Source organism: Plectropomus leopardus, chromosome 17 (assembly GCF_008729295.1).
Source record: "Plectropomus leopardus isolate mb chromosome 17, YSFRI_Pleo_2.0, whole genome shotgun sequence".
Classification (NCBI taxonomy): domain Eukaryota; kingdom Metazoa; phylum Chordata; class Actinopteri; order Perciformes; family Serranidae; genus Plectropomus; species Plectropomus leopardus.
This window is the reverse complement of record NC_056479.1, coordinates 10,831,373-10,858,896: the sequence shown is the minus strand read 5'-3', so window position 1 is coordinate 10,858,896 and position 27,524 is coordinate 10,831,373. Positions and strand designations below refer to the sequence as shown.

The window sequence follows — 27,524 nt, the reverse complement described above, 5'->3', positions numbered from 1 at the left end:
AATCAGTGAATCATCATGTAGATGAGTGTTGCACATTTTGGTATGTAAACCAACTCCTGTATTGCATTTAATCCCTTAAGGTCACACAAGCTGATTATGATAATTGTAGATTTTTATACTTGCTGTTTACGTGCGTCATACCAGACCTGACACAAAAGGCAGCCAGCGTGTTAAAGAGCCACATGCCTTTGTCTGGTGGGGTAAATGGAGTCTGCACAATGGCGCTACAGCCTGTTTTAGCATCACTATGTTCTCTTTGTTAATGATGGAATGACAATAGCTGCACGCGGCCCGTAGCCCCAGTTATTCAGCCGGCTGTCCCACAGTGACCTGCTCCCTCCCCACTATGAGCAATGCAACAGCCTGCACATTAAAGATGGATGCTTTTTGTGCCTTCAAGTGAGAGGAACAGTTTTGTTTACATTTTGTTACTCACCAAAATGCACTTTGTCGTAAAGGCGTAATGAATATTCTCAATGGCTATCCAGTCTTGTCACTTTTTCAAAAAACACACAGCTTGCAGTGTTCTTCTTCTGTCCTTTTGGTATGGCATTGAACCACTGATATGCATTACCTCCCTCTGCAGATACAAAGCCTATCACACCCTCACTCATAGTGTGTTTATGATGGATGTATTAAGAAAACTGGATATAATGCTCCAAAATGGTGACCTGTTCATTTTATTGAAAATTGGTCATTGCACACAATGTAAAGGTCCTTCAGTCTTGTTAGAATTTTCAGCCATAAAAGACTTTATAGCCCGGAGGTACTTATCGGCTCCTGCTGATAGTAATATGGCACTCTGGCGAGATACCGCTACAAAATTACTGACCATTTCCCTCTAAGCAGCGCTCTATCATTGTTCAGAAACCAGTTGGCACCAAGTTTGAGAGAAAGACTGAATAAGTAAAAGATATAAAAAAGAAGTAAACACTGTAACATTTTCGCTGGTCTCCATGCTGCTTTCTACTGTTTACTCACCTGCTTACTGACTCTTATTTACGAGTGACGGGAAAGAAGTCATTGCTTATTTCAAAAGGTTTTCCCATGCTAAAAAAACTTGCATACACACACTAATTTTGGTGAAAAAAAAATCAGATCTATTGACTATTAAAGATTATAGACTCTGCATGCATGAAGGACAAGATAATATTATATTGATATAGCTTTTTGAAACTTTTTAGTTTCAATTTATGGCTCAAATTGTGGTGACAAATTTGTAAGAATACAATTATTTGCTTTATGTGGAAGTCTGTCTGTGTCCTGATGCTCTCAGACTTTTTGTGAGGAGTGGACTGAGTGTTCTCTCTGCTTGGTTTATTAAGAGGATTGTGTTTTCTTGGTTTGCTTGTTTACGCTGCCTTTCCCTCCTTTGCCCATCTACACACTTGCCCTCAATCAGCCTTGTTAGTCGTTTCTGCTCCCAATGTTTTTCTCAGCGTATCAGCTCCCTGATGTTCTCCTGCCCATCACCTCATTCCCTTCACCTGAGCTTCACCAACCGTCTCTCCACCTGCACTTCATCCCCTTGTCAAATAAGTTCATATTTCAGTCCCGCTTTTCAGTTCAGTCTTTGTTGGAGTGTTGGTTTTGTTCTGGTATTATCAGTTTGGCCTTAATGCATGAAGTGTTAATGTAAGTTATTTCTTCAAGTTCCTGTTGCCTGCAGTCTCCTGTGTTTGGATGCACCTGTTCCACTCATTGTTTTAACAGCAGATAATTTTGTAATGATTGGTTAAGGAATAGATCGGCCCTGTTTATACCTGGTATCACCATAATATTCTGATCATAACTGGACAGCTCTAAATACAAGAGTAAACAACCACCAAGCACCTAAACGACTTACCGAGGTGGTCTGAAAATGCATATGATTATATATCTTTTGTAGTGTAAATGCTAGTGTGCTGAGCATCCCTGACAAGGGCGATACGTAAAATACGTCATCAATGCAGGATGTGGTGGTTGTTTCAGTGACAGCACACTCGCTCTATAACATGCCTATTTGATGTTGTGTTGGCTAAAGTTTTGTGTGACCATCTGTGGTTTTGCCCTCTGGAAGAAGATGTGTTGAATTCTGCAAACAGCAATATCTTCAGCTGTACTGACCAGGCCCCAAGGAAGCGTGCCTGGCTTTTTGGAGTGGCAAAACAGTTCAATTAAAATAGTTTTATCTCCATTCAAGTAAGCGGAGCACTAAACTGGAAGTAGTCAGCTCAGCTGGTGGAAGCCCAATGTTGGGGAAGCAACGCTGATCATCCGGGTGATTGTTTACATGGTAGTTGAACTTTTTTGACTTGATGAACCATTTAGCAACTTTTTAAAGGTATGAACTGAGTTCCACCTCAAACGCTGTATCCAGTACTTTATTAATTGTGTGCAGGGCTGTTTGACCTTCAGAGGAAGTGACTTAGACAGTAACGAAATGTTGAACAAAAGTGGTTAGCTGGAGACCCATGGTAAACGCAGGTGTGAAAGCCGATGTGTCTCGACTGTTCACTCCTGTTTGGATCATGCAGACACATGTTAATATTTATAAACAGGCTCCATGTTTCTGAAACCCATGCACCTCACATGACTTATAGTTTCAACTATAACAACCATTGCTAAACTCCTGCAGAGTCTGGCACTGCTCCTGGGAGCTTGGTGCGTGTGAATCAATGTGAAAACAGTTAGGGAACCCTGGCACCTCTCGTGGTCAAAATTTCTACAATGTGATGCTTTAAACTCTGCAAAAGCCCAAAGGCAGTTTTGCAAAATCTTGACACAAACACTTTTGACAGACTTGTTTCTCCACCCTTTAAAAAATACACACTGTAATCATATTTTCAGTGTAATATAGAAGAAAGAAATGAAAAAATAAATGTCATTTTAGCCTACACCTTACAGGACATTATCAGGAATCCACAGTCCCCTCCTCGTTTTATTAATACAAGATTGCTACTGTTTTGTACTGCTGAGAGAGCAGGAAACACACATACATAAACACACACACACACACACAATCCAAAAAAGCCCAATCACACGGATGCCAAGTCCAACAGTCAGCAAAGCACACATTGTACGACAGCGAGCTCTGATTGGTAGTGGTCACACATGAGGTGCTGTAGCTGCTGAAGTTGGTCTTTAGTATGTATCACAGTGCAGCAGACCTGTACCGAGGTTAGAGCTGAAGAAGAAAAGAGACGGAGCATGTTGGGGTGGAGAGGGGACAGAGGAGATTTAATGACTTTGACACTGGGGCGAGGGCAAGGTGCAGAAGCATGGAGATGATGAGAGAGGCAATTGGGGAATTACAGCAGAATCCAGATGAAGGCAAAGAGATGTCAGATGAAGGAAAGTTGAGACAGTGGTGCTTGTTTGACTTAAGATGTAATTAGAGGCCGTTGGGATCATTTTGTCAATTCCCAAAGATCAAAATGATTGGCAGGTCACGGTTGACGACGGGCCCCGTCACAGCGTAGCAATTCAGAGCTCTTCTGCCCTGAGCGACAGGGAAGCTACCTCAGCACTTTTGCAAAGTCAGAAAAAAAGAGTCCTCTGAGGGGAGAGAAGAGGAGAAAAAGTGCTGTGTTTAAAAGAAGCCGAGCAGGCACAAATAAAAGCCAATCACCATAACGATCAAGAACACGGGGAGGAGGAGGGAAATATATCACCTCCACAGCCTGAAATGCACTTGTCCCCTTCCAGCATAGAGACATGACCAGAGATAAAAGAGGATGTAGCTGTAGAGGAGTGGATGAGAGGAGGGGGTGCCGTGGGTGTTTGGGTAGGTAATGAAAGCACTGGACTCGGCAGGACAGATCAAATAAAGAGGTATGAGAGCTCTGGGTTGGCTATTGGTGGAGCTGGCCTGTGCCCATTCACTGTGAGGTGGAACAAAAGGTCAATTGAATTTCAGACAGAGCAGGCTGAGATGGATGGAGCGGAGGGGGCGAAGGAGGGGGGCACTGCCTGGCAGGGACCACGAAAACCATCACGTCTGGCAAGGAGCGGGACCCTGCCACACCGTGCCAAGGACGGACATAAAACACTTCCTCGCGAAACCTCCTTGAGCCTTAGCATTAGCCTGATTTAGCACCAGCGATTTCTCACATTGAAAAGTGGATATCTGTCTTCACTTGGCTAATTAGAACTAAGCATCGCAGCAGCGGCGCGCAGGAGGCTCAGGTGACAGAGGTGGGAAGGAAAGTGTCTTCACCAGTCGTCAGTCGAGCCTCATCAAAGGCCAGAAATCCCAGAGGTCGTTGAGATGGACAGGAACTTAGTGGCGTGCTAATGTACAGTAATAAGGTTTGAGGGTTTGTGGTATGACTTCATTTATGCCTCCTGTCCCCCGACACGTCAACTCCCTCATAGGGCTAATCTGTCTGCAATACGACAGCTGTCTATCTACTCATTCAAACCCTCCGCTGTGAGAATTTTACGACAAACAATGAAATAAACGTAACTATAAAACACAATTGATCCAGTTTGACGGAGAAATTTCTTCAGGAAACCTGAGAAATTTACATCTAACAAAGCTTCCCAGTCTTCAGTGCATTAATCTGAACCATCACAGCGGGAATTTCCACTTCTTCTCTGTGTTCGTTGCATGCTCATTGCAGACGCAGCTAAAAAGCAAACCATTATGAGTGAGAGGGAGAATAATAGTCTTTGCCTTGAGGCTCTCTGATGTGTTCATGCACATATGGCAGGGAGTCAACAGCAACTAACAGCCTCATTAGGCCACATAGACACTCAAAAACACCCATGCACACAGACAAAGGCAGGGTATAAGGAAACAAACACCCTCTCAAATGTCGCCAAATAAACGAAAACAGTTAGTGTGATTGAGTTAGGCGCAACCCTTAGAAACACGGCACATTCAGCACCAACTACCCGGTGTCTTTTTTTCTTCTCCTGCAGCTGTTTCCTTCTTGAAATTCACCTTCAAAGCAAAAGCAAAATATTTCAAGTTGGGGTGGCCGAGTATCGTAGCAACCTGGAGGGATGCAAATGGCTTCATTGTGGGGCCCTGAAAGAAGTGAGGAGGAAGAGAGCAGGAGAGCGAGGGGATCACGGAGGCTAATGACTCCAGTGCATTGATGATTAGAGGTGACTAAAAGGAGGAGAAGCAGAGGATTGGCACATCCTTTGAGGGGTTGAGCAGACTTTTCATTGCTGAAGGTCCGGTTGGTGTTGTGTGAACTGTTATGGCTTCTCCTCAATCGGGGTTCTTATTCAAAAAGAGATAAACACAGACGGCAGCCAAGACCCTTGGAGAGAAGGTGGAGTTACATTGACCCTGTGTTATACAAGACAGCGTTTTCTTATGTGAATATTAGCCTTCAAAAAAAAATGTCTTTTACAGTTCCACATCCAGAATCCAATACAGTCTACAGCATATGGTGCCACTGACCTTATTCCCATGGCAGAAATTTTTAACTCACACTCAAGATGGAAAAAAAATCCACCTGGAAGATTGGCATAAAACGAGTGCTTCACATATTGAAACTTTAAAAAAAAAAAAAAGGTAAACTCAGTGTGGGATTTTCATGTTAGCAAGTTCTACTGTTTTTGAGTTTTGTATTTAATCTTTACACTGTTCCAGGCAACCACTGGTTCCCGTTTGCGTATGCAATCAATTAGTAGACTCTTGAAACTGAGTTTCAAGAGTCTGAGTTGTGTAATCCATCACAGGGAAGATAAAGTCTGCACTCGTTTTGGTCCGTGTTACATTGTCACTGCTTGGTAAATGCAGATTGATTTGCAATACCCCATTACAGTAATGTGACAAATATTAATACAGGCTCTGTGTTCACTGTGATGTAACACAACTCAGGCAAGATTAAAGAGTCTGCTAATTGATTTTCATAAAATAAAGAAGTTAATGGAAACAATGGCTGCCTGAAGCAAGAGAGAAGAAGAAAATTAAAGGGGCATTCACAGTTTTACATATAGGCTATAGCTTAGTTAACTGATTTGTGTATATAGGTACACACACACAGATGATTGAGCCAGATGACTTGACTCAAGTCAGACTTGAGTCACAAATTTGAGGACTTGAGTGAGACTTTCTAAATTTATACTGATGAAAAAGACTTGACTTTACTTTGACTTGGTATTCTTGAGTTAAGACTTTACTTAGACTTGAGACAGATAACTCGAGAAGACTTAACAATTTTATTAAATATTTGCAATTTTTAGATATTTGGAAGTTATGTTTTGTTTTTAAACATGATTGGGTGATTTAAGTGTAACAAGCACAGACATAACAACTTATTACATGGTAGACCGGAAGAAGTCAATGCACTAGGCAGCTTTCATGAAGGGGGCTAGGCATAACATTAAAAAAAATGGATCCAGGGATTATGCTGTTGAGAATCTAGCAAGTAAAGAACAACAGTATGCAAGGTCTGGAGCTCAAAATTCAGTGACATTACCACTAACATCCACCTTCATCTATCAGTACAAAGCCCACAAAGAAAGGTATAGGCATATGTCTTTTTATCTAACTTATTACTTTACTGGCTAGTCAAACGTTAGCTTTCTAGCCAGTGTTATCAGAATTTCATATTGACTTGTCTTGCTCAATTTAGGACTTGAAAGGACTCCACTTTACTTGCTTGATTCTCACAAAGGTAACTTGGAACTGACTTGAGACTTGATGACTAAAACTTGCTTGTAACTTGCGCATGTGTGACTTACTCCCAACTCTGCCAGACTGTATTAACCAATCACATTTGAACAGCAGGTAAACAGTTCATGTGGAGAGGCGAAACTCATTGACTGAAATGCAATATTGGAACCCATCTGCTGTCGTCTGATGATTATTTAGCTTTTTATTTTAATTTTTCAAATTATGCTTATGGAGATTAGCCAAAATTTTGTCTGGACCATTTTCAAGTTGCTATCAAACTGTAAACAACGAGCAGTGCACAGAAAAAGAAGTCTTGGCCCTGATATCCATTGGCTACAAAAGACACCATAAAATATTGATTGTTGCCTTAGAGGTCTGTTAACGTCAGACCGATAGCCAATAGGTTGCGATATTGGGTTTGAGACTTCAAGCCTTTGACAGGGTTACAAACTCGAAGCATACAGTTAGAGAGATTAGGGCATTTTAGAGACAGGGACAGTCTCATGAAGCTCGCTATTGAGTGGCATGATGGGAAACGTAGGATCAAGCATTTTGAAGCTTCACTCTCACAGGGCACTAATATGCATGATATTGTTTGCTGCTGCTTTTTAACCATTCTGTTTTTAATCTGCTTTGTCCTACTGTGGATGTCTAATACTAAGTACTCATTTAAATTGGTAAAAACATGCTAAACCACTGGGACCAGTCCTTTAAATTTAGGAAGCACCTTAGTTAGTCATATCGAGCCAGTAGGGAGATAAAGTCATACGACTGTACTACGTCTGGGACAAACTTTCCTATTTAATACTGCAAAATTGCATTGATCCTCATATGTGGAACACAACAGAGGTATATTCATTTTCCTAAAATGAGAGAGGAGACAGTGCTGTATCCATCACTTGAGAATACAAAGATTTACTTCCTGGCTTCATTGGATTAATATTGATTTCTGAGTTCTAGTTTCAGTTGAGATCCACTAACTCTTACTTAATATGTAATTCATTCAGAGTAAAATCTTTCAAATAAAATGTTTCTTCATAGTAGCAGAGCAGATGGGCTGTATACTTCCAAATGATCGCTAATGCCATAAGTGTATATGTCTATAATATTGCAACTTTCAGATTTCACCATCACATGAAATATCGTCCAGATTTTGTGTAATATGTAGAGGCAACAGAGACATGATTATGTGCCACGGCCTTATATAAGGAGCCTGAAGCAGTGAATCTGTGAGCGAAAAATCAACTCAATCCAGTGAAACAAGCCATGAAAAAGCTTGTATTGAAGCAACCTAAGATGGACTGAACTCTACAGTGGCCTATATGTTTGGTTGCTCATGCAGTCTGACATATAGGTTGTACAAGTGTACGCACCACACACACGCACACACAGATAAAGCTGTTGATCTGTAATAGAGATGGCTGTGTCAAGTTTTCAAAGGCATTAGCACACAGCCGGGACAGTGGAGGTGACACTGGGTTAAATGGCCATTAACCTTCCATGTCTGCAGCCTTCACACAGGGGATATTGATCAAAGCTCCCTGCGCTTTCCCCAGTGGAGGAAATGCAGCCCTTTGAAGGGCGTCGAGCACCTTCCACGGATCTGCTCTGAGCTCTGCTGCCGAGGAGTTAATGCCTGTGTCTGTCGTCCAATCGCAGGTTGAAAAGCAGGGGTCGACCACAGCGCTGACAGCACAGGCGAGGGGACAGAGCAGCATTACTGTCTGTCTCCTGCTCGCCCCAGGGGTATGGAGATGGAGTGGTGTGTCCGCTTTCAGTTTTCTCCTCACCCTCGGCCCCTCTTTTATAATCACAGACACACACACTCTCATTCCGCCAGAGAAATAGCTTTGCATTTCATCTCCTGTTGTTTGATCTCTTGTGTCTTGTCTAAGGCTCTGGTTCATGCTGCGCTTTGCTTTTAAAGATCACTATGCTCCTTTTGTTGCTCACTTCTTCTGTCGATTTATATATTACCCGCCTCGCTTTAAAAAAAAAAAACACCAATCATGTCTCTTCTTTGATTTTCCCCTTGGAACTATTTGAGACATGACTTCAGATTTGTTGTTTTGGTTGGTGCACCCCCTCCATGACACTCACAATTCCTTGGAGATGTTCATGTTGAGATGTTACAATACAAACATTTCCCCATTTTGGTTTGTGTGAGGAAGTCAAGTAGCTGTGAACGGCTGCAGGCTGTGTACAGGGAGCACACGCAGGACCTGCCTTTATCTGTTTATGTGTTTCCTCAAGCTCTCACGCCAGAACAGTTGAGTCTCGTCAAAGCAGCAACGGCAGACTGTTTGGAAAGAATCCACCAAATAAGACAGTTAAAAAATTAGAAAAAAAACAGACAAGAGCTAGATGAAGCACACCAGATGCTGACTTGAAGATTATTTGTTCTTTGCACAACCTCTTTTACTGCTCAGTGTTGGACTCCAGCTGGTTCGGATATCCCCAACACAGACTGCAAGTCTTTATGCAGTATTTGTTTTTGTCTGGTTGCCCAACTTAAACATGTAAAAGCAAAGATTTCAGACAGGGGAGAGTTTTTGGGTTTTTTTTTGTACTTCTTAAAAGCTGATTAGATTGGCCTTCTGGAGGCTTTACAGGGACGTCCAAGGACGTCTGGGTCACTGTTGTTGACATTATACCCCAAATACATTTCAATCAAACATTAACACACTTAAACAGGCATAATGGTGATTTTGTGAATAAAATAAAACACCATCTATGGCTTTGATTTTTGCAGTGTAGGTATTGTTCAACACAATATTGGCTGGCAACGATAATGTTCGTCGTGTCCACAGAGGGAGAAAGATATTCAGTTGTGCAGCACCTGTTAACAATATTGCGCAAAATTCAGTTTCTTTCTCTTTTCCTCTTATTTTCTCTATGTTTCAACACATTCTTATAGTGCACCAAAAAGTAAAATCATGCTGGCTGAAGTCTGATGTTGTACGTAAATACCGATGTAGCCCCACAGAAAAGATGCTTTAATTAGCAAAAAAAAAATGCAAATGCGCCTGTTTGGCAATTCTTTTTTAATTTTAATTTTTTTTTCATTTTAAAAGAAAGAGGAGCATCTGTATTTTTGAGGATATTGAAAATCGTACTTTCGGGGTTTAAAAATACCTTGTCATACCGTATTATCTTGATACCGCCCAAACCTAATGCACACACCGCCATGTCATACTCTAACACCGGGTAGCACCAAAGTAGGACATTTTCCATAGTTTCTATAATCATTTCTCAGTTAACCAAATATTTGTATAAAACTGTAATGGTGGTTGTTCTCTTAGCCTACAGCTTATTAACAGCGCCTCCATTTGACAAGGTGGCCAAAAATAGACAAAAACCTCAAGCTGCATTAAATATTGTAATTCTTTTAGAGCACCATTTCAGCATTCTTTGAGATCATGTTATAAAGTTCACTGCCAGCGTTGGACACCCACTCTAATTCTTTGACCGAGTATTAGTGATTACCATCCCACAATGAATTCTGCTCTAAAAACGCTCCCAGCCCACCTCGAATACTACCATCACCTCTCACACATGCAGTATTCAAATTCTGTTCCTTTCACCTGTAAAAGAGCAGAGATCACGTCCTTTATTTCCACGCCTACACATCTTTCAATCTCTGGATTTTCATTAAAACTTGTAATAATACTGACTGTAGCTTCTCCGTCCGCTGCTGTCTGTCTGATATGAAAGACGAAGTAAGAATATTCAGGCAGCTACACGGGCATTTGGAAGAAAAACTTGCGAGTGGCAAAGGACATCCTCTGCTCCATTGACTCCGCTTTCTCCAGTGCATAACCATCCAAACACATCCCTATCATGGTGCTATCTATCCCCCAGCCCACTCTGAAACCCCCTGGGGAGGCCGCTGGGGAGACATGGCAATACTTCAAGTGCAATTTCACTTCCACAAAAGCAGCAGCAGCAGCGAGAAAGAGAGCGCATTGGATCTTGTTTATAAATAAAGTCATCCATAAATGATGGGATCTGTCGAGTGTGTGTGAGCGAGGTGCAGGTGGGGGGTGAAGGATGGAGGTGAAAGACGGCCTCTCTCCCTGTATCCCCTTACGCTCGGTTGGGTTGCAGACGGATGCTGAGAGGGTTTTGCTCCTTTGGAGGTGGTGGTGCGGGGGGACCAGAGGGACTGAGCGCTAGCTTTGGGAGCAGCAGAACCAGTCAGTGTGGCTGTTTGAAGTGGGCTGATCAAAGCTGGCGCTGCATCGGGTTCTGTTGCACTCGGTGGAGGGAGTGGACCGGGAGAAAACACACAGAGCCACAGTTCCCTGGGTGGGTTTCCTGTCTGCCTGGATGACTGAGGCATTCACTGCTACTGCTGCTGAATGGGAACAAATACCTGGTTCAGTGCCAGGGTGTATTAGTTTGTGTCTCTTTTCTTGTTAAAGGCAATTTTCCAAACACATGAGCAGTGCTGGGGCACCACAATGTGTTACTGTAATCACATTACTGTGCCAAGTAACAGCAGTTTGTTTTTCAGTGAGCAGTTAATGGTCTGCTGAAAATGATGTTCCCCATGTTACACATTACAGGTTCAGTGTGTAGGATTTAGGGATGTCTATTGGCAGGAATGGAATATAATATAGTGAGAATTTTTTTCTTATGTTTATAATCACCTAAAAATAACAATTGTCGTGTTTTCGTTACCTTAGAGGTAGTTCATATCTACGACGGAAGTGATCCTTATCACAAAATCTGCCATGGTGCACCACCATGTTTGCCCAGAATGGACAATCTAAACACTGGCTCCCAACAACTTTAGAGTTTTAACATCAGCCACCGTAGTTTGCAGCCTCTCCACGATAAGCCAAACGGCATCGGAGAAAATACAGATTTTTTAACATGACATTGCACTGAGATCTGTCAAATACAGTTGAAGATCACTGCCATGTCCAAATTGAAGAACTTTAGTATTTCAACAGATGTAGTGTTTCAAAATAGTTACATTAGTTGTATAATTATTCTTTTGGAATGAAGAACAATAAGTTTGTTTCTCTCTAAATGCCTGTAAGGGAAAATTATTTGAACCCTATTAGCCCATTTGTGTAGGAATGAAATTAACGCAAATAAAGCATAAAATGGTGGAGAGTTCTGGATGTTTTAATAAGTTAAAAAAAATCCTCTGACTTTAAATATACAGAAAGAGAACATCACAGTAACCTGTAAGCTCCAGTTCAGATTATTGTCAAAGCAATTGACTAGAAAACATGCCAACACCAGACTGTATGTTATTCATTATAAAACAAAACAAAAAAACTAAAAGAAAAGCAAGAAAAGTCCTGGTTCATCTGCTCAAGTCCACGTGCCCTTGAAGTGACCACATTTGGAATCAATAACTTCCTGTGTCAATGGATTCCTTTGCATTGTGTCATAGATCACGTTACTTCGGGTCAATGAAGACAGAGCATGCTTCCTCCATCATACAATAGACAAAAGCACTGCATTAAATCCCCAATAGGACTATTTATATGGCCATATGTAGCTATGTGTTGGCATTGAACAAGAGCGCTGCAGTGATTTAACAGTGTGACACAGTTGGCGTTTGTGTGTCTGCGTCCCCGAGGACCACAGTGGGTCAGGTCCCAAGGGTGCCACCAACAAACCTCACCCACAAAACAAAGCCTTGAAGGGTGGGGTGTTGGGTGGGGGGTGGGAAAAGCACAGATGTACACTTCTCCCTCTGTCTACTCCTTCTGTCCCTTTTCCCCACTTTTCAATCCAGAGAACACTTGCTGCTCTTATAACATGCTCTAAGGGCAGCCCCCACAACTCGCTTCAACTCCCCCAATGTCTTTGCCTATAGGGCGAAGCAGCTGCTTCGCTTTCCAGTCTTATTGTGTGCTGGCTCCCACCCCAGCACCCCTTATCAGCCCCCATTACGCCTCTGGTCAGCTGAGAAACAATAGGAGAGGTCACAGGGTCAGAGCTGTTGGAATTCCCATACACAAACCCACTCAATCATACACATGCCCACACACATGTACACTTGCACTCACTCGTATTCATTATACAATAGCATTCGTCTATTTTATCTGTGGCATCCATCTATCTTTCACTTTACAATGTACGTTAAATGCTGGAGACCAATATATAGTATTTTTAAACTAATGCATCAAATAACAATGTGACAACGGCAGCTCTCCTCCATTATGGAGCTTTATAGTGAGTTTTAGCTCATTTTTCAGGCTATTTTCATGCACTGTTTGTGTAAAAAAAAAAAAAAAAAAAAGTAATGCATACAAATTTGCATATAACCTGCTCAATCATTGCAATCATGCAGCAAATGCACTGACGGAAGAATGCAAGTAAGCAGTATAAAGAGTGAAAGTCCACGCAGAGAGGCAGGTTGGAGTGGTGGATGGGTCCAACAAACACATGGCAGTGCCTGAGGTGTTTGTGTCCCATGTGAAACTCAGTAAACTAAAGTAATTAATTAATTAATTAAGTAATTTTAAGATCATCATGTCGTCAGGTTACATTAATAATGTAACTTTTCATCAAGCATGTAACCAGACGACAAGCAACAGTTTTTTTTAGTAAACCTAACCTACGTAACTTTGCCTGAAGTATGTAACTTACGTTAACTACATAACCTGACGATCCTCAACCATAATTCTTTTCCAAATCGAACCTACAGAACTTTATTTTCCTAAACCTAACCTATGTAATCTGTTAAGTACATGATGTGGCAATGCCGAACCATGATCCGTTTTCAAAACCTAGCCTATGTAGCTGCACCTTAAGAACAAAACTTAACATAAAGTACAAAACGTGACAATGCCCACTGACTAAACCTAACTGATGTTTCTTCACTTTCCTAAATCTAACCAATGAAATGTAACGTAAAAAAAATCCCTAACTTTACATCAAGAACATAAAGTGATGATGTCCAACCATGAGTCTTCTCCTTCACCTTACCTACATAACTTTACTTTAAGTACATAACAATGTATTTTTTCCTAAACCAAACCTATGTAACTTCACCTTTAGTACACGACTTTACATTGAGTACATAACTTGCTGATACCCAACCATGATTTTTTTCTTAAACCTAACTTAACATTACAGGTAGGAATACTTATTATTTTAGCGCTATTTTTTTCAGATATCATACGAACTGTTGTGTGTGTAATTGATAAGGTATCATATGACCTGATGTCTTGGCATACATTTAGCATTGTTTAGCTTTCTGGCCCACAACGTTTTGGTTTACTGTGAATGCTCTCACTGCATAGTTTCTGACCAAGAAAGCTCTAAAAACCCCAGTGTACACTACCTGCTTAGCACCAAACAGCAGACAGACACAGTTAGAGACTAAAACTGGGAACGTAATGGAGCATATAGCAGCTAAAGAACCAGATATTTCCCTCAGAAGTTGGTAGAAACCAGAAACAGAGTTAAATGAAAGTGAGTATTGGACTTCCATTCATCAGATGGACGGACACACAACTCCAAATGAATGATACAGTTGCTAGGTAACTAGATATATGTTTATACCATGTACAAGGACATGCATGCTAGCTTCTGAATGTGCATCTGTTATTTTGTTGTATGATGCTTTTTAAAAACCCTTTTGTAGTGTGACTGTGATGTCTTTTTCTTTTATGATATCTTTTCAAAAATTAATCACAGGTCTTTATCAGTTAACTACTGGAAACAAGTATTGGCCAAAATGTCCCAAATACCATCATGTTAACAGTGTCTTCTCTACAATTCATTACAACTGATTCTCGTATCTCATATCGCCCCTTTGTATTTCTGTCGTCTTAAATGCTTGCCATGAAAACCACTTTATATCTTCATTTTATCCTTTTATTCTCTGTCAGTCATAATATTGCTCCATTCTCTCTCTGTTAGTAGCGCGGCATGGCAAGGCTTAAGACAGGGCTTGTAATCTGAGTCAGTGTGAGCTCATCAAAAGCTTTAAGTGTTCTTTTTCTTCACCACGTACCAAAAGACTCCTTTAATTCTACCCCCGTTAATGTTCCTTCCCTAATAACTTATCACTTTGATTATTCCATCGGCACATTTACTAAGTAAAAGCCATATACAGCCTATCAGCAGTGTGCAGCGCAGTTCAGCAGTGGACATGCTATTTAAGCAGATTATCCACTTTTGCCTGGTGCTCAGCATTAAGCTGACAGTACATGGGGGCTGAGATGTGGCGAAGGAATGTGTGGTGGCTCTCGGCTCCAAGCTGTATCCATGGTCACATTTACAGGCTCCTCTGACGGAGATAAGAGATCACAGGGACTGAGAGGCTGTCTCCTCCGGGGCCTCCGAGAAGTGCTTGTTTTATTGTTTATGGGCGGCTGGACATGTGGGACACTCAGGACGTTTTGTATGCATGTAAAAACGGGCACAACAGCGAGTACATGCCTGTGTGGTGCAGGTGGCAGGTTGTGTGTATGTGAGTATAGGTGGTTGTTTGAGTGTGTGTGTGTGTGTGTGTGCTTCACAGTGTCACTGAAGAGAGCAGATATTCTGTGTGGTAATTACAGCCTGTGTGTTCCTGTCAGTGCAGCTGGCTGGCTTTCATGCAGCACTTCTGCCCACCCCCTGCTTAACACGGCCACTGACTGCAAGTGACCTCAACACGGCGCTTCAGAAGCCACCTTGACTAATGGGCTATCAGAGATGGAGAACATCGTGGAGGGGAAAGAAATAGGGGAGGATAAATAAATAGCTCTGAGGAAAAGATAACTGACAATCCATCTCTGGAGAAGTTACGCTCTCCTGCACATCAACAATTCTCCTCTTCTCCTTTGTTTCTTGCTGCTCCTGTAACATACGGGCAGACATTTCCTCTTCAGCTCTTGACCTGTTGTGTAGTCCTCTAAGAATACAATTCACAGAGCTCCAGGGATGGAGCACAGCTGCTTGCCTGCTCAACAACCAAGACCATCCAGCTCAGCAGCCAGGACTGCCGGCTGTCCTCCAGAGTTTCCATAATGTCACACACTCAGAGTCGGGGTACGATGAAGAGCAGCACTGTGCATGAGACCATTATTATTCAAGAAGTTGAGAAGCTGGAGACCATTTGCAAAGAGGGAAAGAGTGAAATGCCTGGAACACAGAGGGGATTTGTTCTTGTAATGCCAAAATAATTATAGTAATTTTTAATATGAGGCATGCATCTGTATGTCTGTAAGTGCCATTTTAGTTATATGCAACCATGTGTGAATATGGAGCAATAATGTTTCCTGAGCTGTAAAATATATTTTAGTTATTGTCTAAACCTGGACATTTAAGGCTCTAAGCAGCCCCTCAGTGGCCGTTAATCCCTTGAAACCTGAGCAAATTGGCGTGATTTCTTTTGAAATGATGGGAAAAGGGCATTGAGAAACTTCAGGGGAAATGACCCAATAATTAGCTAAAACAAAAGTAGTTTAAAAAAAAAGAAAAGAAAAAACTCAAAATTAAGAGGAAAAAAAAGAAAAAAGTAAAAAAAAAAAAAAAAAAAAAAAAAAATCAGGGAAATGACCTGAAAAAAAAAAGTAAAATAATTTTAAATATATAGTTAAGAAAATTATAAATATGTTTTTTGGGCTTTTCCCCCCTTTTTTAAGAATAATTTTCCAAAGCTATTCACTGCTTGCAATTTGCGGAACAGTTCTTGCCAAGTAGCTCACTGCTGTTTTCCCATGTTTTCAAAAGAAAGCAAACCAATTTGCTCAGATTTCAAAGGTTGAAATACAACACAAAAACAGTGATGTACATTCAGGTTTCAAAGGGTTAACGCAAAAGGTCACTACATTTACATTTTTCTTCTCAAAATTGAAGTGATTTATTTCTATTTGTTAGTAAGGCTCATTATTACTGATCATGGGAGTGATCAGATCAAACATGGCTAAAATCCTCGGCAGTAAAATTTTAATACAATCTACACTACAGTGACACACAAAGATTGCACATCCACATACACCCCACGCAGCTTGCAGCTTGATTTCTAATATGCAAAACGTCTTTGTGGGCTCCAACCATTAACTGTAATCCTGGGGATTATCAGGTGCAGCCTGCCAGACAGGCTGCAGGCTCAACCCAAACCTGATGCCAGGGGGATGAGAGTCAGGGATGAGACAGAATATATTCTCTGTGATTCTGCTGTCAAGTTCATAAGGCCCGGGAGGACAGAACGATATCCCCTTTGTCCAAAAATACACTTCACAGGCATTCCATTAACTGTCTATGGAGACTGGAGACTCTGAACAAAAGCCCAAGTTAATTTCCAACCCTCGCAGAAAAAAAATCTGACATGTCAGTCACAAGTCACACATTATTACAAACTGTACTCTGTGCTCAGCCACCAAATTGAGAAGGGAAACTTTTGTTTAATGTGTACAGTGAGTTCTTGTCACAGACACAATAGAGAATGTCACACCTGCCCTCTCATGCTCCAACAAGAGTCGAGCTGCGTTCACACGAGTGTCACAGCAACAGGTTACGAATCATTTTCAGCGGAAGCGGCTGACATGAAGCTGCAAACTGACGTCCAACACTTGTTGCTATGATGTGCTACAAATGAAAATTGAGCTGGCCTCGACTTTTTTCATCACTCAGAGCACCATTTTAATGGCAATTTGTTGATAATAAAGCTGGTCTTGTTGTAGAGCTGTCGCTTGTAGTGTGAACACAGCATTAGTCTTTAGCTGTGCTCGTGGCTCTGTAAGGCTGTACTTAGGCAAAGCATTGCATTGCGCTAACTGCTACCATCGATATGCTACACGCTCACAGTGGCAATATTAAAGTGGAAGCAGACAACCTTTCCCCCCATTGTTTACAAGTTGTATTTTTGTTGGTGCCACCTTTGCAGACAACAACACGAATGCTTTCCCGTTTCCTGATAGCATCAACTACAACGCAGGATAAAAGCTTGAATTTATTTATTCATTTCGTCTATAATGACATGAAAGACATGAAAGCAGATATTGGTGCCAGCCTGACTGGATCGCCAGTCAGCCTTTGTTTTCCCGAGAGATTGTACCCGGTGACAGACAGTATTACACAGTGAAAGCAAGGCTTAAAGGGGACCATCCTAAACGCTGAAGGTGTCATTTTTCAATAGCCATTATATCGTGCAATCAACATTTGCTTCATAACGATACGTTAAAGCAAAAAACAAAACAAAAAAACAGTTTAACTAGGTATAATGGTAACCATGTTCACCATCTTAGTTTAGCATTTTGAAATTTTGACTTGATAGCACTAGATGAAAAGTCAGAGGATCACCAGAGAGATTACGACTCATCTTGAGGGGGTCGTGAATGTTTGTAAGTCTATCAAATAGCTAAGAAAACAGAAATGAAAATACATTGGGGAAAAGCCAGCCAGAGGCTCACTCAAGTCATTTGGATACACCCTCTGGGGACCAAAAATGTTTAAACATAATTTGATGTCAGTAGTTGATGATGCAGTATTTCAATCTGGACAAAGATTGAAGGTTGTGGTGCTACAGCTGTTTGCTCCCTCAGTGCGCATGTGGAAGTAGTCTTGTGAAAGATAATGACCCCCAAATTGTTTCTGATAGTGGAGCCATTGGTGTTTAAGTGCAGTTAGCAGGTAGCACCTTGATAGCCTCCGAGTTGGTGTATGAATGCATGTGTGAATGAGTGCATGTGTAGTAGTAGTAGTGTAAAGGGCCGTACACATGCCGCGTTTTTTGCGCACTGATTTCTGTTGTTTTCAATTGGCAGGCGTGTTCATAAGCCACCCTGTTACGGCATTCACTCGTGTTACACTGTCATGGTGGCATAATAACTGTATGAATGACATAAGAACTATAAGAACTTGAGTCAAGACAATTTAAGTCTAATAATCGATTAGAAAATCCAGAGGACATTATTCGATAACAATTTTGATGATGGATTTGTTGTTGAAGTCCATTTTCATCTTCCAAAAAGTGAAGATTTACTGCTGTTTTGTCTTTTTCATGTTGGTGTTAACTGAATATTTTTGGGATTTTTAAACTGTTGGTCAGTGGGGAAAAGCAAACTTTTTGTTAGGGAGCAACTTTCTAAACCTCTCAAATGACTGTGTTTGTTTAATTACCAGGGCGCAAACAGTTATTTAAAGATACAGTATTTCACAAACCTTGCACTATCCTCTGTTTACTCATTACCAAAAACTGTCATGCAGCCGTTCTCCCTCAGTGCAGGGGAGTGCCTTCCAGCCTGCTATGCATCATCAAAACAGGTTTCGTTTAGGCAGTTATTGCCCTGGGCTGGTTAGGCAAAGAGCGGGAACAACTTTCAGGGCTTAGGCTCGGTGCATACATTCAGCTTTGTGAGAAGCAGTTGAAAGGGTGTCGTCATCCTCCCTTCAGGATGCAGACAAAAATAAACAAAAGGTATATTTAGTGTGTGTGGTTAAATATGCAGCTCTCTTTCCGTCGGGCAACAACCACCGAAACACAATCTCATTCTCCAGTTTCTGAGAGAAATGATTGTTTTTAATTATTTAACGTTGATTCTAACAGAGAGGCCAAACTGTAAGAGCCCAGAGCAAATAATACATGTGATCAGCGTGCTGAGGTCAGGCAGCACTTTTCTGAGCACCCTCTGCCCCCAGTGAGCTGTACTTTGAGGGCAAAGATGTGTCTGTTGATTTTATCTCTGCTCTGCGTTGTGATTGTAGTTCACTCACTCTCTATTAAAGATTAATCAAGTGGAAAGTGTCGAGGAACAGAAAGCCGGCATGTTTTTACAGGCCTCTGGATGCCCTGCTGGTCCAGCGAGCTGAGAATGTGGAGTTTTTAAAGAGCATAAAGACACCAGGAATGCTGGAAAGTCGGTATGACAGAAGAGAGACGGCCAGACTGCGACTCTGAGCCAGGGCTGGGAGTGGTGTTACACATTTGCAGTGTCTTGTTATCGTCTCTTAAGTCAAAACAATTACACCTCTGACTGTGAAAAGTCGAAACAGCTTTGTCACGAGAAATGAGTCACAAAAAAAAAACATTAAACATGACTTTGAGAACATGAGAAAGGTGGCTTTGAAATTTGTGTGAGTGGTAATTTTTACAGAATCTCTCATAATCTGTGACATTTCCTGATAAATAAATGCTTTTCTGCTCCCTGTCACCGACTGTGCAGCACAATGGTGTGTCAAACTGTAGCCAGTTCATGAAAGCTTTTATATTTGTTGTTGTGAACACCCGGTGTCAGACAGGGCTATTGCAGGAAAAAATCCTCCACTGCACAGCAAGTGATGCGTTTCATGTTCCCAGCAGCAGCTACAGCACTTTGTTTGGAAATAAATAGAGGAAAAAATGGGCGGTTACAATAGCCAGCATCGCTGATCAGTCAAAGAAACTCAACAGAAACTCAGATTTCATTGACAGAGCTTCTTGGGATAAAGAGTGAGGGACACGTGGTTTGAATGACAAGCAATCTGTGAGAAGTACAGTGGGGGAAAAAACACCACAGCGTGAACTGATTAGTAGAAAAGATGTCAGCAAAAGAAGAAAGAAAAACAAGATTCCCGTGGATTGCCACTTGAAAGCACACTCCAGCATGACTAAACAGAAAGTAAGAGTTCCAGTTCTCATGTGAGAATCAGGTCAGGAGTTAGAGAAGAGAAACAGAAAGAGACGTGAGTGCACTGCTGTTGGAAGTTTGGGGAAACACGGCCTGTCATGACTCGGACTTGTAAGAAACAGAATGCACACCTCTTAGCTGGGTATTAGTCTGAGAGCCAAGGCAAGAGGGAATCTTTCCCAGGCACCCTCACCATATTGGGAAGAAAGAAAGAGCGTATTAATGTTTCAGGCTCGGTAAAAAACCCTGACTGAGCGTCGACAGCAATCACTAATGGCCCTCAGATAACTTATCACAGAGCCGCATTGACATTTTGACCACTTAACAGCTTGGGTTGCTTTAAAAGTCCATTAAGAAACAGATACATGCGATGGTGAAAAGGACTCCAGCGTCTTTTTGCACATGCTGCATGTAATACAGATACATACGCAGTTATAATGGTTTTTCTCATTGGAATTCCATTCAATCACTTTCTAATTGACTTAATTCTCCAGATGGTCCGGAGCTGAAAGAAGGGCAGAATATAAAACACATCTGAAAGTTACCCTCCGGCTCCCAGAGGCCATAAACCTCCTTGTTTTTGTTTAATGCTTCTGAAAATACCCATTCATTTAGAGAACACACACACACACACATACAGACTTGCACAGACATACAGATTTACACTCAGTAATGACCTCAATTAGATAAACACCTCACCGCTGTTCTCACCCATCCTGCAAGGACTAGACCTTGTGGAAGAGCCAGAATTAATGAGACCAAACTAATCAATGGCGCAGCACTGAATGCTGGGAGCATTTTTAATGGCAATACACATCTAACCACGCCGGAGAAACGTGGACCAGGCGAGGCGCAAGCTGTTTAAATAGCCATGCCTGGGATAGTGATCAATAATGCTTTGTGAGCGGAGCCAGACCAAAGCAGGCAGACTTCACCCGCAATTAAAAGGGAGACAATACTTTATGTGAAGAGGCTGAAAGCTTGGGTTGTCAGAAAAAAAACAACACTGTATTTTGGGGAGAATGGGATGCAGCTTTGGAAGAGTAAATAGAGGATTGACTGACACACATGTCAGGTCGAAATTGAGCTGTACAGAGAACTGTAGACTGTAGCCACCAGAAAGAGGGTGCCAGGTCATGGCCGATTATCGGCCTGGACGATTATCGGGACGATATTTGGCATTTTACCAATCATCTGTATCAGCATTTTGTTTTAATAATTGCAGATAAAATTAATTAAAAAGGGCAAAGAAGGTGTCAGCATGGGAGGAACTTTTACTTTGTAAAACCGTTTTTATTTAATTTTCACTTTTTTTGATTAAACGTTTGATAAAGGCATTTAAACAAAGTGTTGTGTTTGAGTTTGTCATATTCCAAATTCAAAATACTTCATTTTTATTGTAAATGTATATTGATTCCAAATATCGGTTATTGTTCTCGTTAACTTCTAATAATCTGTATTGGTATCAGCCCTGTAAAACCGATATTGATCAACCCCTAGTCAGTTTGCTGTGTCCTGTACCTTTGGTCATCATCTGTGCTCGTCAGCCTTTTTTTTTTTTGCCGATTCAGCATGTTGAATATGAGACACGAAATCGCTCTGATTGGCAGTTGAGCTCAGCACATGAGAACAGAAACAGATGTGAGGAAAGTAAACAAAGGGCTAAAGTCAAGAAAGTGAGATTAAAACAAACCTGTTGTGTCGGGTGAGATTGTTTTTCTTAAGCCATTGAGCTCTTTAGCAGAAATGTTTCCTGCTGATGTGTGTTGTTGTTCACTGGTGCATGGTAAACATGCTTGCTTGTTTCAACATTGGGTTGTGTTGTTAATGTGCTAACTGGCAACTAGTGTCAAGACAGTCTTGCAGTTTCCCTTTTTTAATGAAGATTACGGACCGTCTCCGTCTGCTGGTATGGAAGGGTGTTTCCTTTCGCACAGGCGCAGAATCTACATTCTGGTTGGCCTTCAGTTTGGTATGTTCTTGTGCAACTTTTTCACTGAGACAGGCAACATGAGGTGACGCAGCAGGCGGCGTTTGTGTTGCTAGCCCTCTAATGTCGGTTGGTGTGTCTGGGCCTTAAGGTTTCAAAGTTAGGTCAGTATTTGGTGAGGGAACAACTGGCATTACCATTTTTAAAGGGGTACCTTGAAGTCTCACCTCAATGAAAACTGGTCCTATGTACTATACCCTTGAGTCTCCCCTAAACTTGAGAGGGCTTGTTCTCTGCAAATGTTTTGTTCCTGACAATCAATGCACTCCTTTATATTAAAGCTGCTTATTTAAATATTTAATCAAAGGGACAACCAGCCTGTTAGATGAACAACTTGTACTTATAACACACTGAAACAGGATTGTTGTGGAACTTAAAATATACGTGTACTGATATTAGTCTGTGCACATCAGACAATTAGTATTAACAGGAAAAAGTAAATCAGTACGTGATTCCTTAACTCTTATATTGAAATAGTTTTCAACTAGCCTATATTTGAATTCCTGAAATTCAGTTATAGTGTTTGGTTTTGTTTTGCCCCTCCCAAGATTTTAAGTGGCCCAATGTGACTACACCTACGAAAAAGCTCTGGGGATCCATTTTATTTCAAAATAGGAGGTACTGGCAGCTCAGTGATATTGTGGTTTTATTAAAGGCAAAGTGGGTACTCAGAGGAAAGCTCCATCTGCATTGCTTCTTATTTGGCAACGACTACCATGACAGGTTTCCTCCTCTTCAAAAGGTCAGCACTGTCGGGACGGTTTGCAAGAAAGTGAGTTCACAGGTCAAAGTTTACTTAAGTTAACTCTAAGCCAGAGCATATAACACATTTAGTTCCCCTCCACGAGTAAATCCACTGATCCCAGCGATTTATTGAAATAAATTGATTTCACTCTGTTGTAAATGATGCCGTGACCATGCCTAAGAGTCTGGGCACTGAGCTGGTGGTGCCGCTAATAGTGTTCAAGAGCAAAATAATACTAACAAAAACAGCTCGTAAAGGGGAGCTGAAAGAGGCGAGGGAGTGAGGCAATAATAAAATCTGAATCTAAAAGAGGAATGATGGGAGACATGCTATTTTCTTCAGATGAAAGCCTTTTTCATCGAAGTGTGAGCCAATTATTTTCCTTGTTGAGGGAAAATATGAACATCTGTGTTTGCTGTGAATCAGTGAATAATGGCATACCACGGACCTCTGAACACACGCACACACACACACACAGAAGCACACTTTTATCAAACACACACACACACACACACACACACACACACACACACACACACATTTGCCCTGTGGGTTGGGTGACGTCATGTTTGTTGTGGGGCGGGTAGCTCCTGGTTTAAGATTAAAGACCAACTCTGCCAAAGGTGGTTTAGGGTTTTAAAGATGGACAGAAGCACAACATTCCCACTACATCATTAGGCTCTTACAGCGCAGAGATAAGGAACTCTTCTAAGTAGTGGCCCCAGGCCCCAGGGGACCCCGACCCCTGACTGACAGGCTCAAGCAGATTTACTCTCCGGGTCACCATGAGGTCCAAAGAAAAACAACATTCTTTTACTGATCATATAACATAAAAATAGTTCCATCGTCTCTGCCGGAGGATGGGTTTAAGGTTTGGGAATGTTTATGATAAAAGAAGGAATTCTCCCTGGGAAGATCCCAAATAGTCCTGTGACTGGTCAGCCGTGTCACCGGTCAGAGAGCTGACAGGACCCTCCAGCCTGAGATGACCATGATGAGATGCAGATCTCAGCGCAGATAATCCACGGCTCTCTGAGCAGGAGTCTTACTGGTGCCGCTGGATGCCTGGTGGCCAAAAATACCTCCCCAGCCAGAGGCATGTTTTTACACTGACGCTTAATCACACAGGAAGTCACTGACAGGACAACGTCAGGATGATTTCCAGAGAAAGTCCCGTTCTGATGGCGCAACACTGTTGACACAGATTCTTTCCGTGGATCAACAGTGTTTGACACTGACGTCACAAGTAGCTGTTATTCTGAGCACATCAGCGTGTTTAAATTTGACATTTTTATTGCCTTGAGAACTTTTACTCAGGGTGGGAAAAGCTCCTAAAACAACATCACAAAACTTTGAGTTGAAATCTTGATGAATGAATCTGGGAAGAAACATGAATGAATTTCTTTTAGGGCTGAGGGAGTTAAAGTGGCCAGATAGTTAAACTCTGGAAACATCACTCTCATCATATTAAAGGGATACTTCACAAATTTTGAACCAGCTTTTTATCAAAACAGTGTGGTTAGTATGTGTAGATGAACTCAAACCCATGCCTAGATATCCCTCCTCCCCCCATGACGGATGATCTAAAATACATCATCCAGCGGAGTTTCACTGGCTCTTAGACTGCGAAAGAGTATGTAAGAGTATAGAGGTGGTACAAAAGACTTAGCTTTACTCCCTTTACATATGAAAATAGATGTCTGTTTCATATTAACGTCATTGTCCTCATACCTCCATTCGACCATTACGTTTGCACAGATACAGCCATTAGATAGCACTAAAGGGCAGCGTCAAAAGTTTCTGACAACAACGAAACACAGACATGGTGGCGGTGGAAATCGTAATATTGTACCTTTAAATGGAAGCAGTGTTGTAGATAGTGGAGGTCTGTGCATCTGTTATATACATCCTTACATGTTGATTACACTGTATATAACCAGTTCGTTCCATTTCACCATTATTTATTATTATTTCTTCTTCATCTCCTAGGTGGTATTTTCATTACACTGCCACAATGATATCTAGTGGTTCTGCTCCTTTTCGTCCGTATCCGTTAGCTTTAAGAAAAGGTGCACAAATACAGACAAATGCAGACAATGGACAGGAGGATCCATCCGTCAGCATAAATGACCCTTTACTCTTTCTCTCTTTTCTTCAGAAACATATTTTAGCTTACCATGTAAGTGTAATACGAGATTATTTGTTACTCACTGGCCACCGTTATATCACATGGATCTGTCCACATTATGTCGCCCACCAGCAGCAGAGTTTATTGGTCTGTTACATGAAGTGCATTATGGTAGTTGTAGGCTTTCGACCTATTGTGCAAAAGCAAATGGCACAGTCCTTTTTCCACATTTTTTATGGTCATGTAGCACCAATTTCGAAAGTATTTGTGTCTCTCTACTACATATACAGCTCAGTTTTATGTAAGTGCCCTTTTTATATTGGTAAAATATTTAAAGGAGGTAAAACTTCATATCATATTATCTCCTGAGATTGTGGCAAAGGAGGAAACTGAAGCAAACAATCAGACATGTCAAATATCTGGCTGACATGTCAGCAAATCACTACATCATGCTAAAACAGTCACTGGTTACACACTTGCTGGTCTCTTCAGGCCCATCCTGTCTCAATTCTCCACGCCTGCACCCATTCCAACCCCCTACAGTCGCCTGACCCTGTGGCCAGAGCATGGGAAGAGCCAGCCTCACACAGCGGACAGCACAGGAAGGAATGCAAACACAAGGCACCAGGAGACATGAGGCTGGCACCGACTTTCCAGCAAAAGACAACAATCATAAATAGCAGAAGCACCGTGCTACAACAAAAAAAGAATCTAAAAACAAAAGACATCCATCTGAAGTTGGCAAGGTCAAAGCAATTTGTCAAAAAGACGACGGCTAGAAAAGTTGGAGAGGGGAGTTGGAGGCAGTCCTCCCACGGTCGCAGCCAGGGACAGGCACCATGGCAGGGGCTGGGAGGGGATTGATTTGATGTCAGCCTTTAAAGAGAGACTGTGCAGCAGGCAGAGATATGAAGAGATATTGTCTTACCTGACGTGTCCCACATATTCAGCTCGATCCGGTGCTTGTCTATCTCAAAACTGGCTGTGTAGTTTTCAAACACCGTGGGCACGTAGTTCTGAAAATAAGGGATTTATTTTAGTTATCCAATTAAGACGGACAAGATAAGCCTGTGTTTACACAGCCACAGGCTTCAGGAGAGAAGTAAGGAAAACCATTTGAAATGATGTTGGAGATAAATAAAATAATGCCAAACAGCAAAGTAATCCCTTTGGGGATATTTGAGAAAAAACGTTGATATTATAGCAGGTGAAGACAACGCCTTAAAGTTTCATAGGCAGCACTGCAGACACAATAAGAAGTCCATTTAGACATTACAGGACTATTACAGTGATTTTATAGGCATTCATCACAGCTTCCTCTCTCTCTCTGTCTTTGGGCAGGTGGATGTAACCTACTGAATAAGTACTGCTGAAGTTGCATTTAAATGTCAGTGCTCACTCATTCACAAACTCCACTGCTCTTCATATTAAAATCACTAAAGTTCAGACTTGTGACAGACCCACCTCTGGATAGCAGTCCTTGGCAAAAACGTGCAGCAGTGCCGTTTTCCCACATTGCGTGTCCCCGACCACCACAATCTTACAGCGGCTGCCTATACTGTCCATGTTTTGTCCGTCAGAGGTGTGCTGTTGACGCGGGGACGGATTGCATCCAGCATCCAGCATAGGAGACGCAGCAGAACGCAAGACGGGGAAGAAAAATGAGAAAATACATGCGCCGACCCGGTGCGCTTTCTCCAGATCCCTCTGCCCTGCGCGCAGCTCCCCGGTCCCGCTGATACACTCTGTCTGTCTGACTGATCTGCTACCGAAACCACAGGAAGCACGCGCACACACACGCAGCCCTCCCTAGAAACTCCTGTAGTTTGATTTCTGGCCACGCCTTCCTAATAATCGCGTCTGGATCACATCAGTCAGCTGTAATAGGCTGCTCTTATGGGAAATAAAAGGTCTGTGGGACAAAGAGTTTATAGTGACCTCATCCTGTTTGTTTTTGCCTCCCAGTAGGCTATCCTTTTAATATCTCTATGATATTACTAAGACTATATCAGTAGGACACAAAGAGTCTATGGAGACAAATTCTACCTACTCTATCCTTACAGTGTCCATATCATATTACCTAAGGAATTTTATGTTTGAGAGCAGGGGCGTAGGTTTTATTCCAACATGGAGGGGAAACAAGGGGGTTTGGGGGTTTGGAGGTTTCACTTTTGCCCAAGGTTGGTGTTATCATATACCAGCGGACAGCCAGATGACACCTGGTGGGTCTGCCTGATATGGGCACAGGCAGCATTACAAACGGACATTGATGCACGAGTCTGGCATTCAGTTCCCGTGTGAATGTTTTGGGGGGTTTTTCTACACCTATGTGCCGCCTTTCCAAATCCTAACCATTCGTGCCAGCATGTGTGTTAGTTGGCGTTCTGAAATTGGTTGCCATGTGTTGTTGTTGTTGTTGCCTGAACAGAAGCGTTTGCAGCGTCATCCCATCATGTTCATTTGTTGACATC

At 41.8% G+C, this 27,524-nt stretch overlaps 1 protein-coding gene across 1 annotated transcript in view; it reads right to left on the bottom strand.

Annotated features, from left to right (window-relative positions):
• Window positions 1–26,831, bottom strand: part of rnd2 (Rho family GTPase 2) — a 35,325-nt gene extending 8,494 nt beyond the window's left edge. The window contains exons 1-2 of the mRNA XM_042505511.1: window positions 26,518–26,831; window positions 25,982–26,069 (exon numbers count right to left, since the gene is read on the bottom strand). Coding sequence (XP_042361445.1) covers window positions 25,982–26,069; window positions 26,518–26,679 — 250 coding nt within the window. The 5' untranslated portion in view covers window positions 26,680–26,831. The remainder of the gene's footprint in view (window positions 1–25,981; window positions 26,070–26,517) is intronic.
• Between the last annotated feature and the right edge of the window lie 693 nt (window positions 26,832–27,524).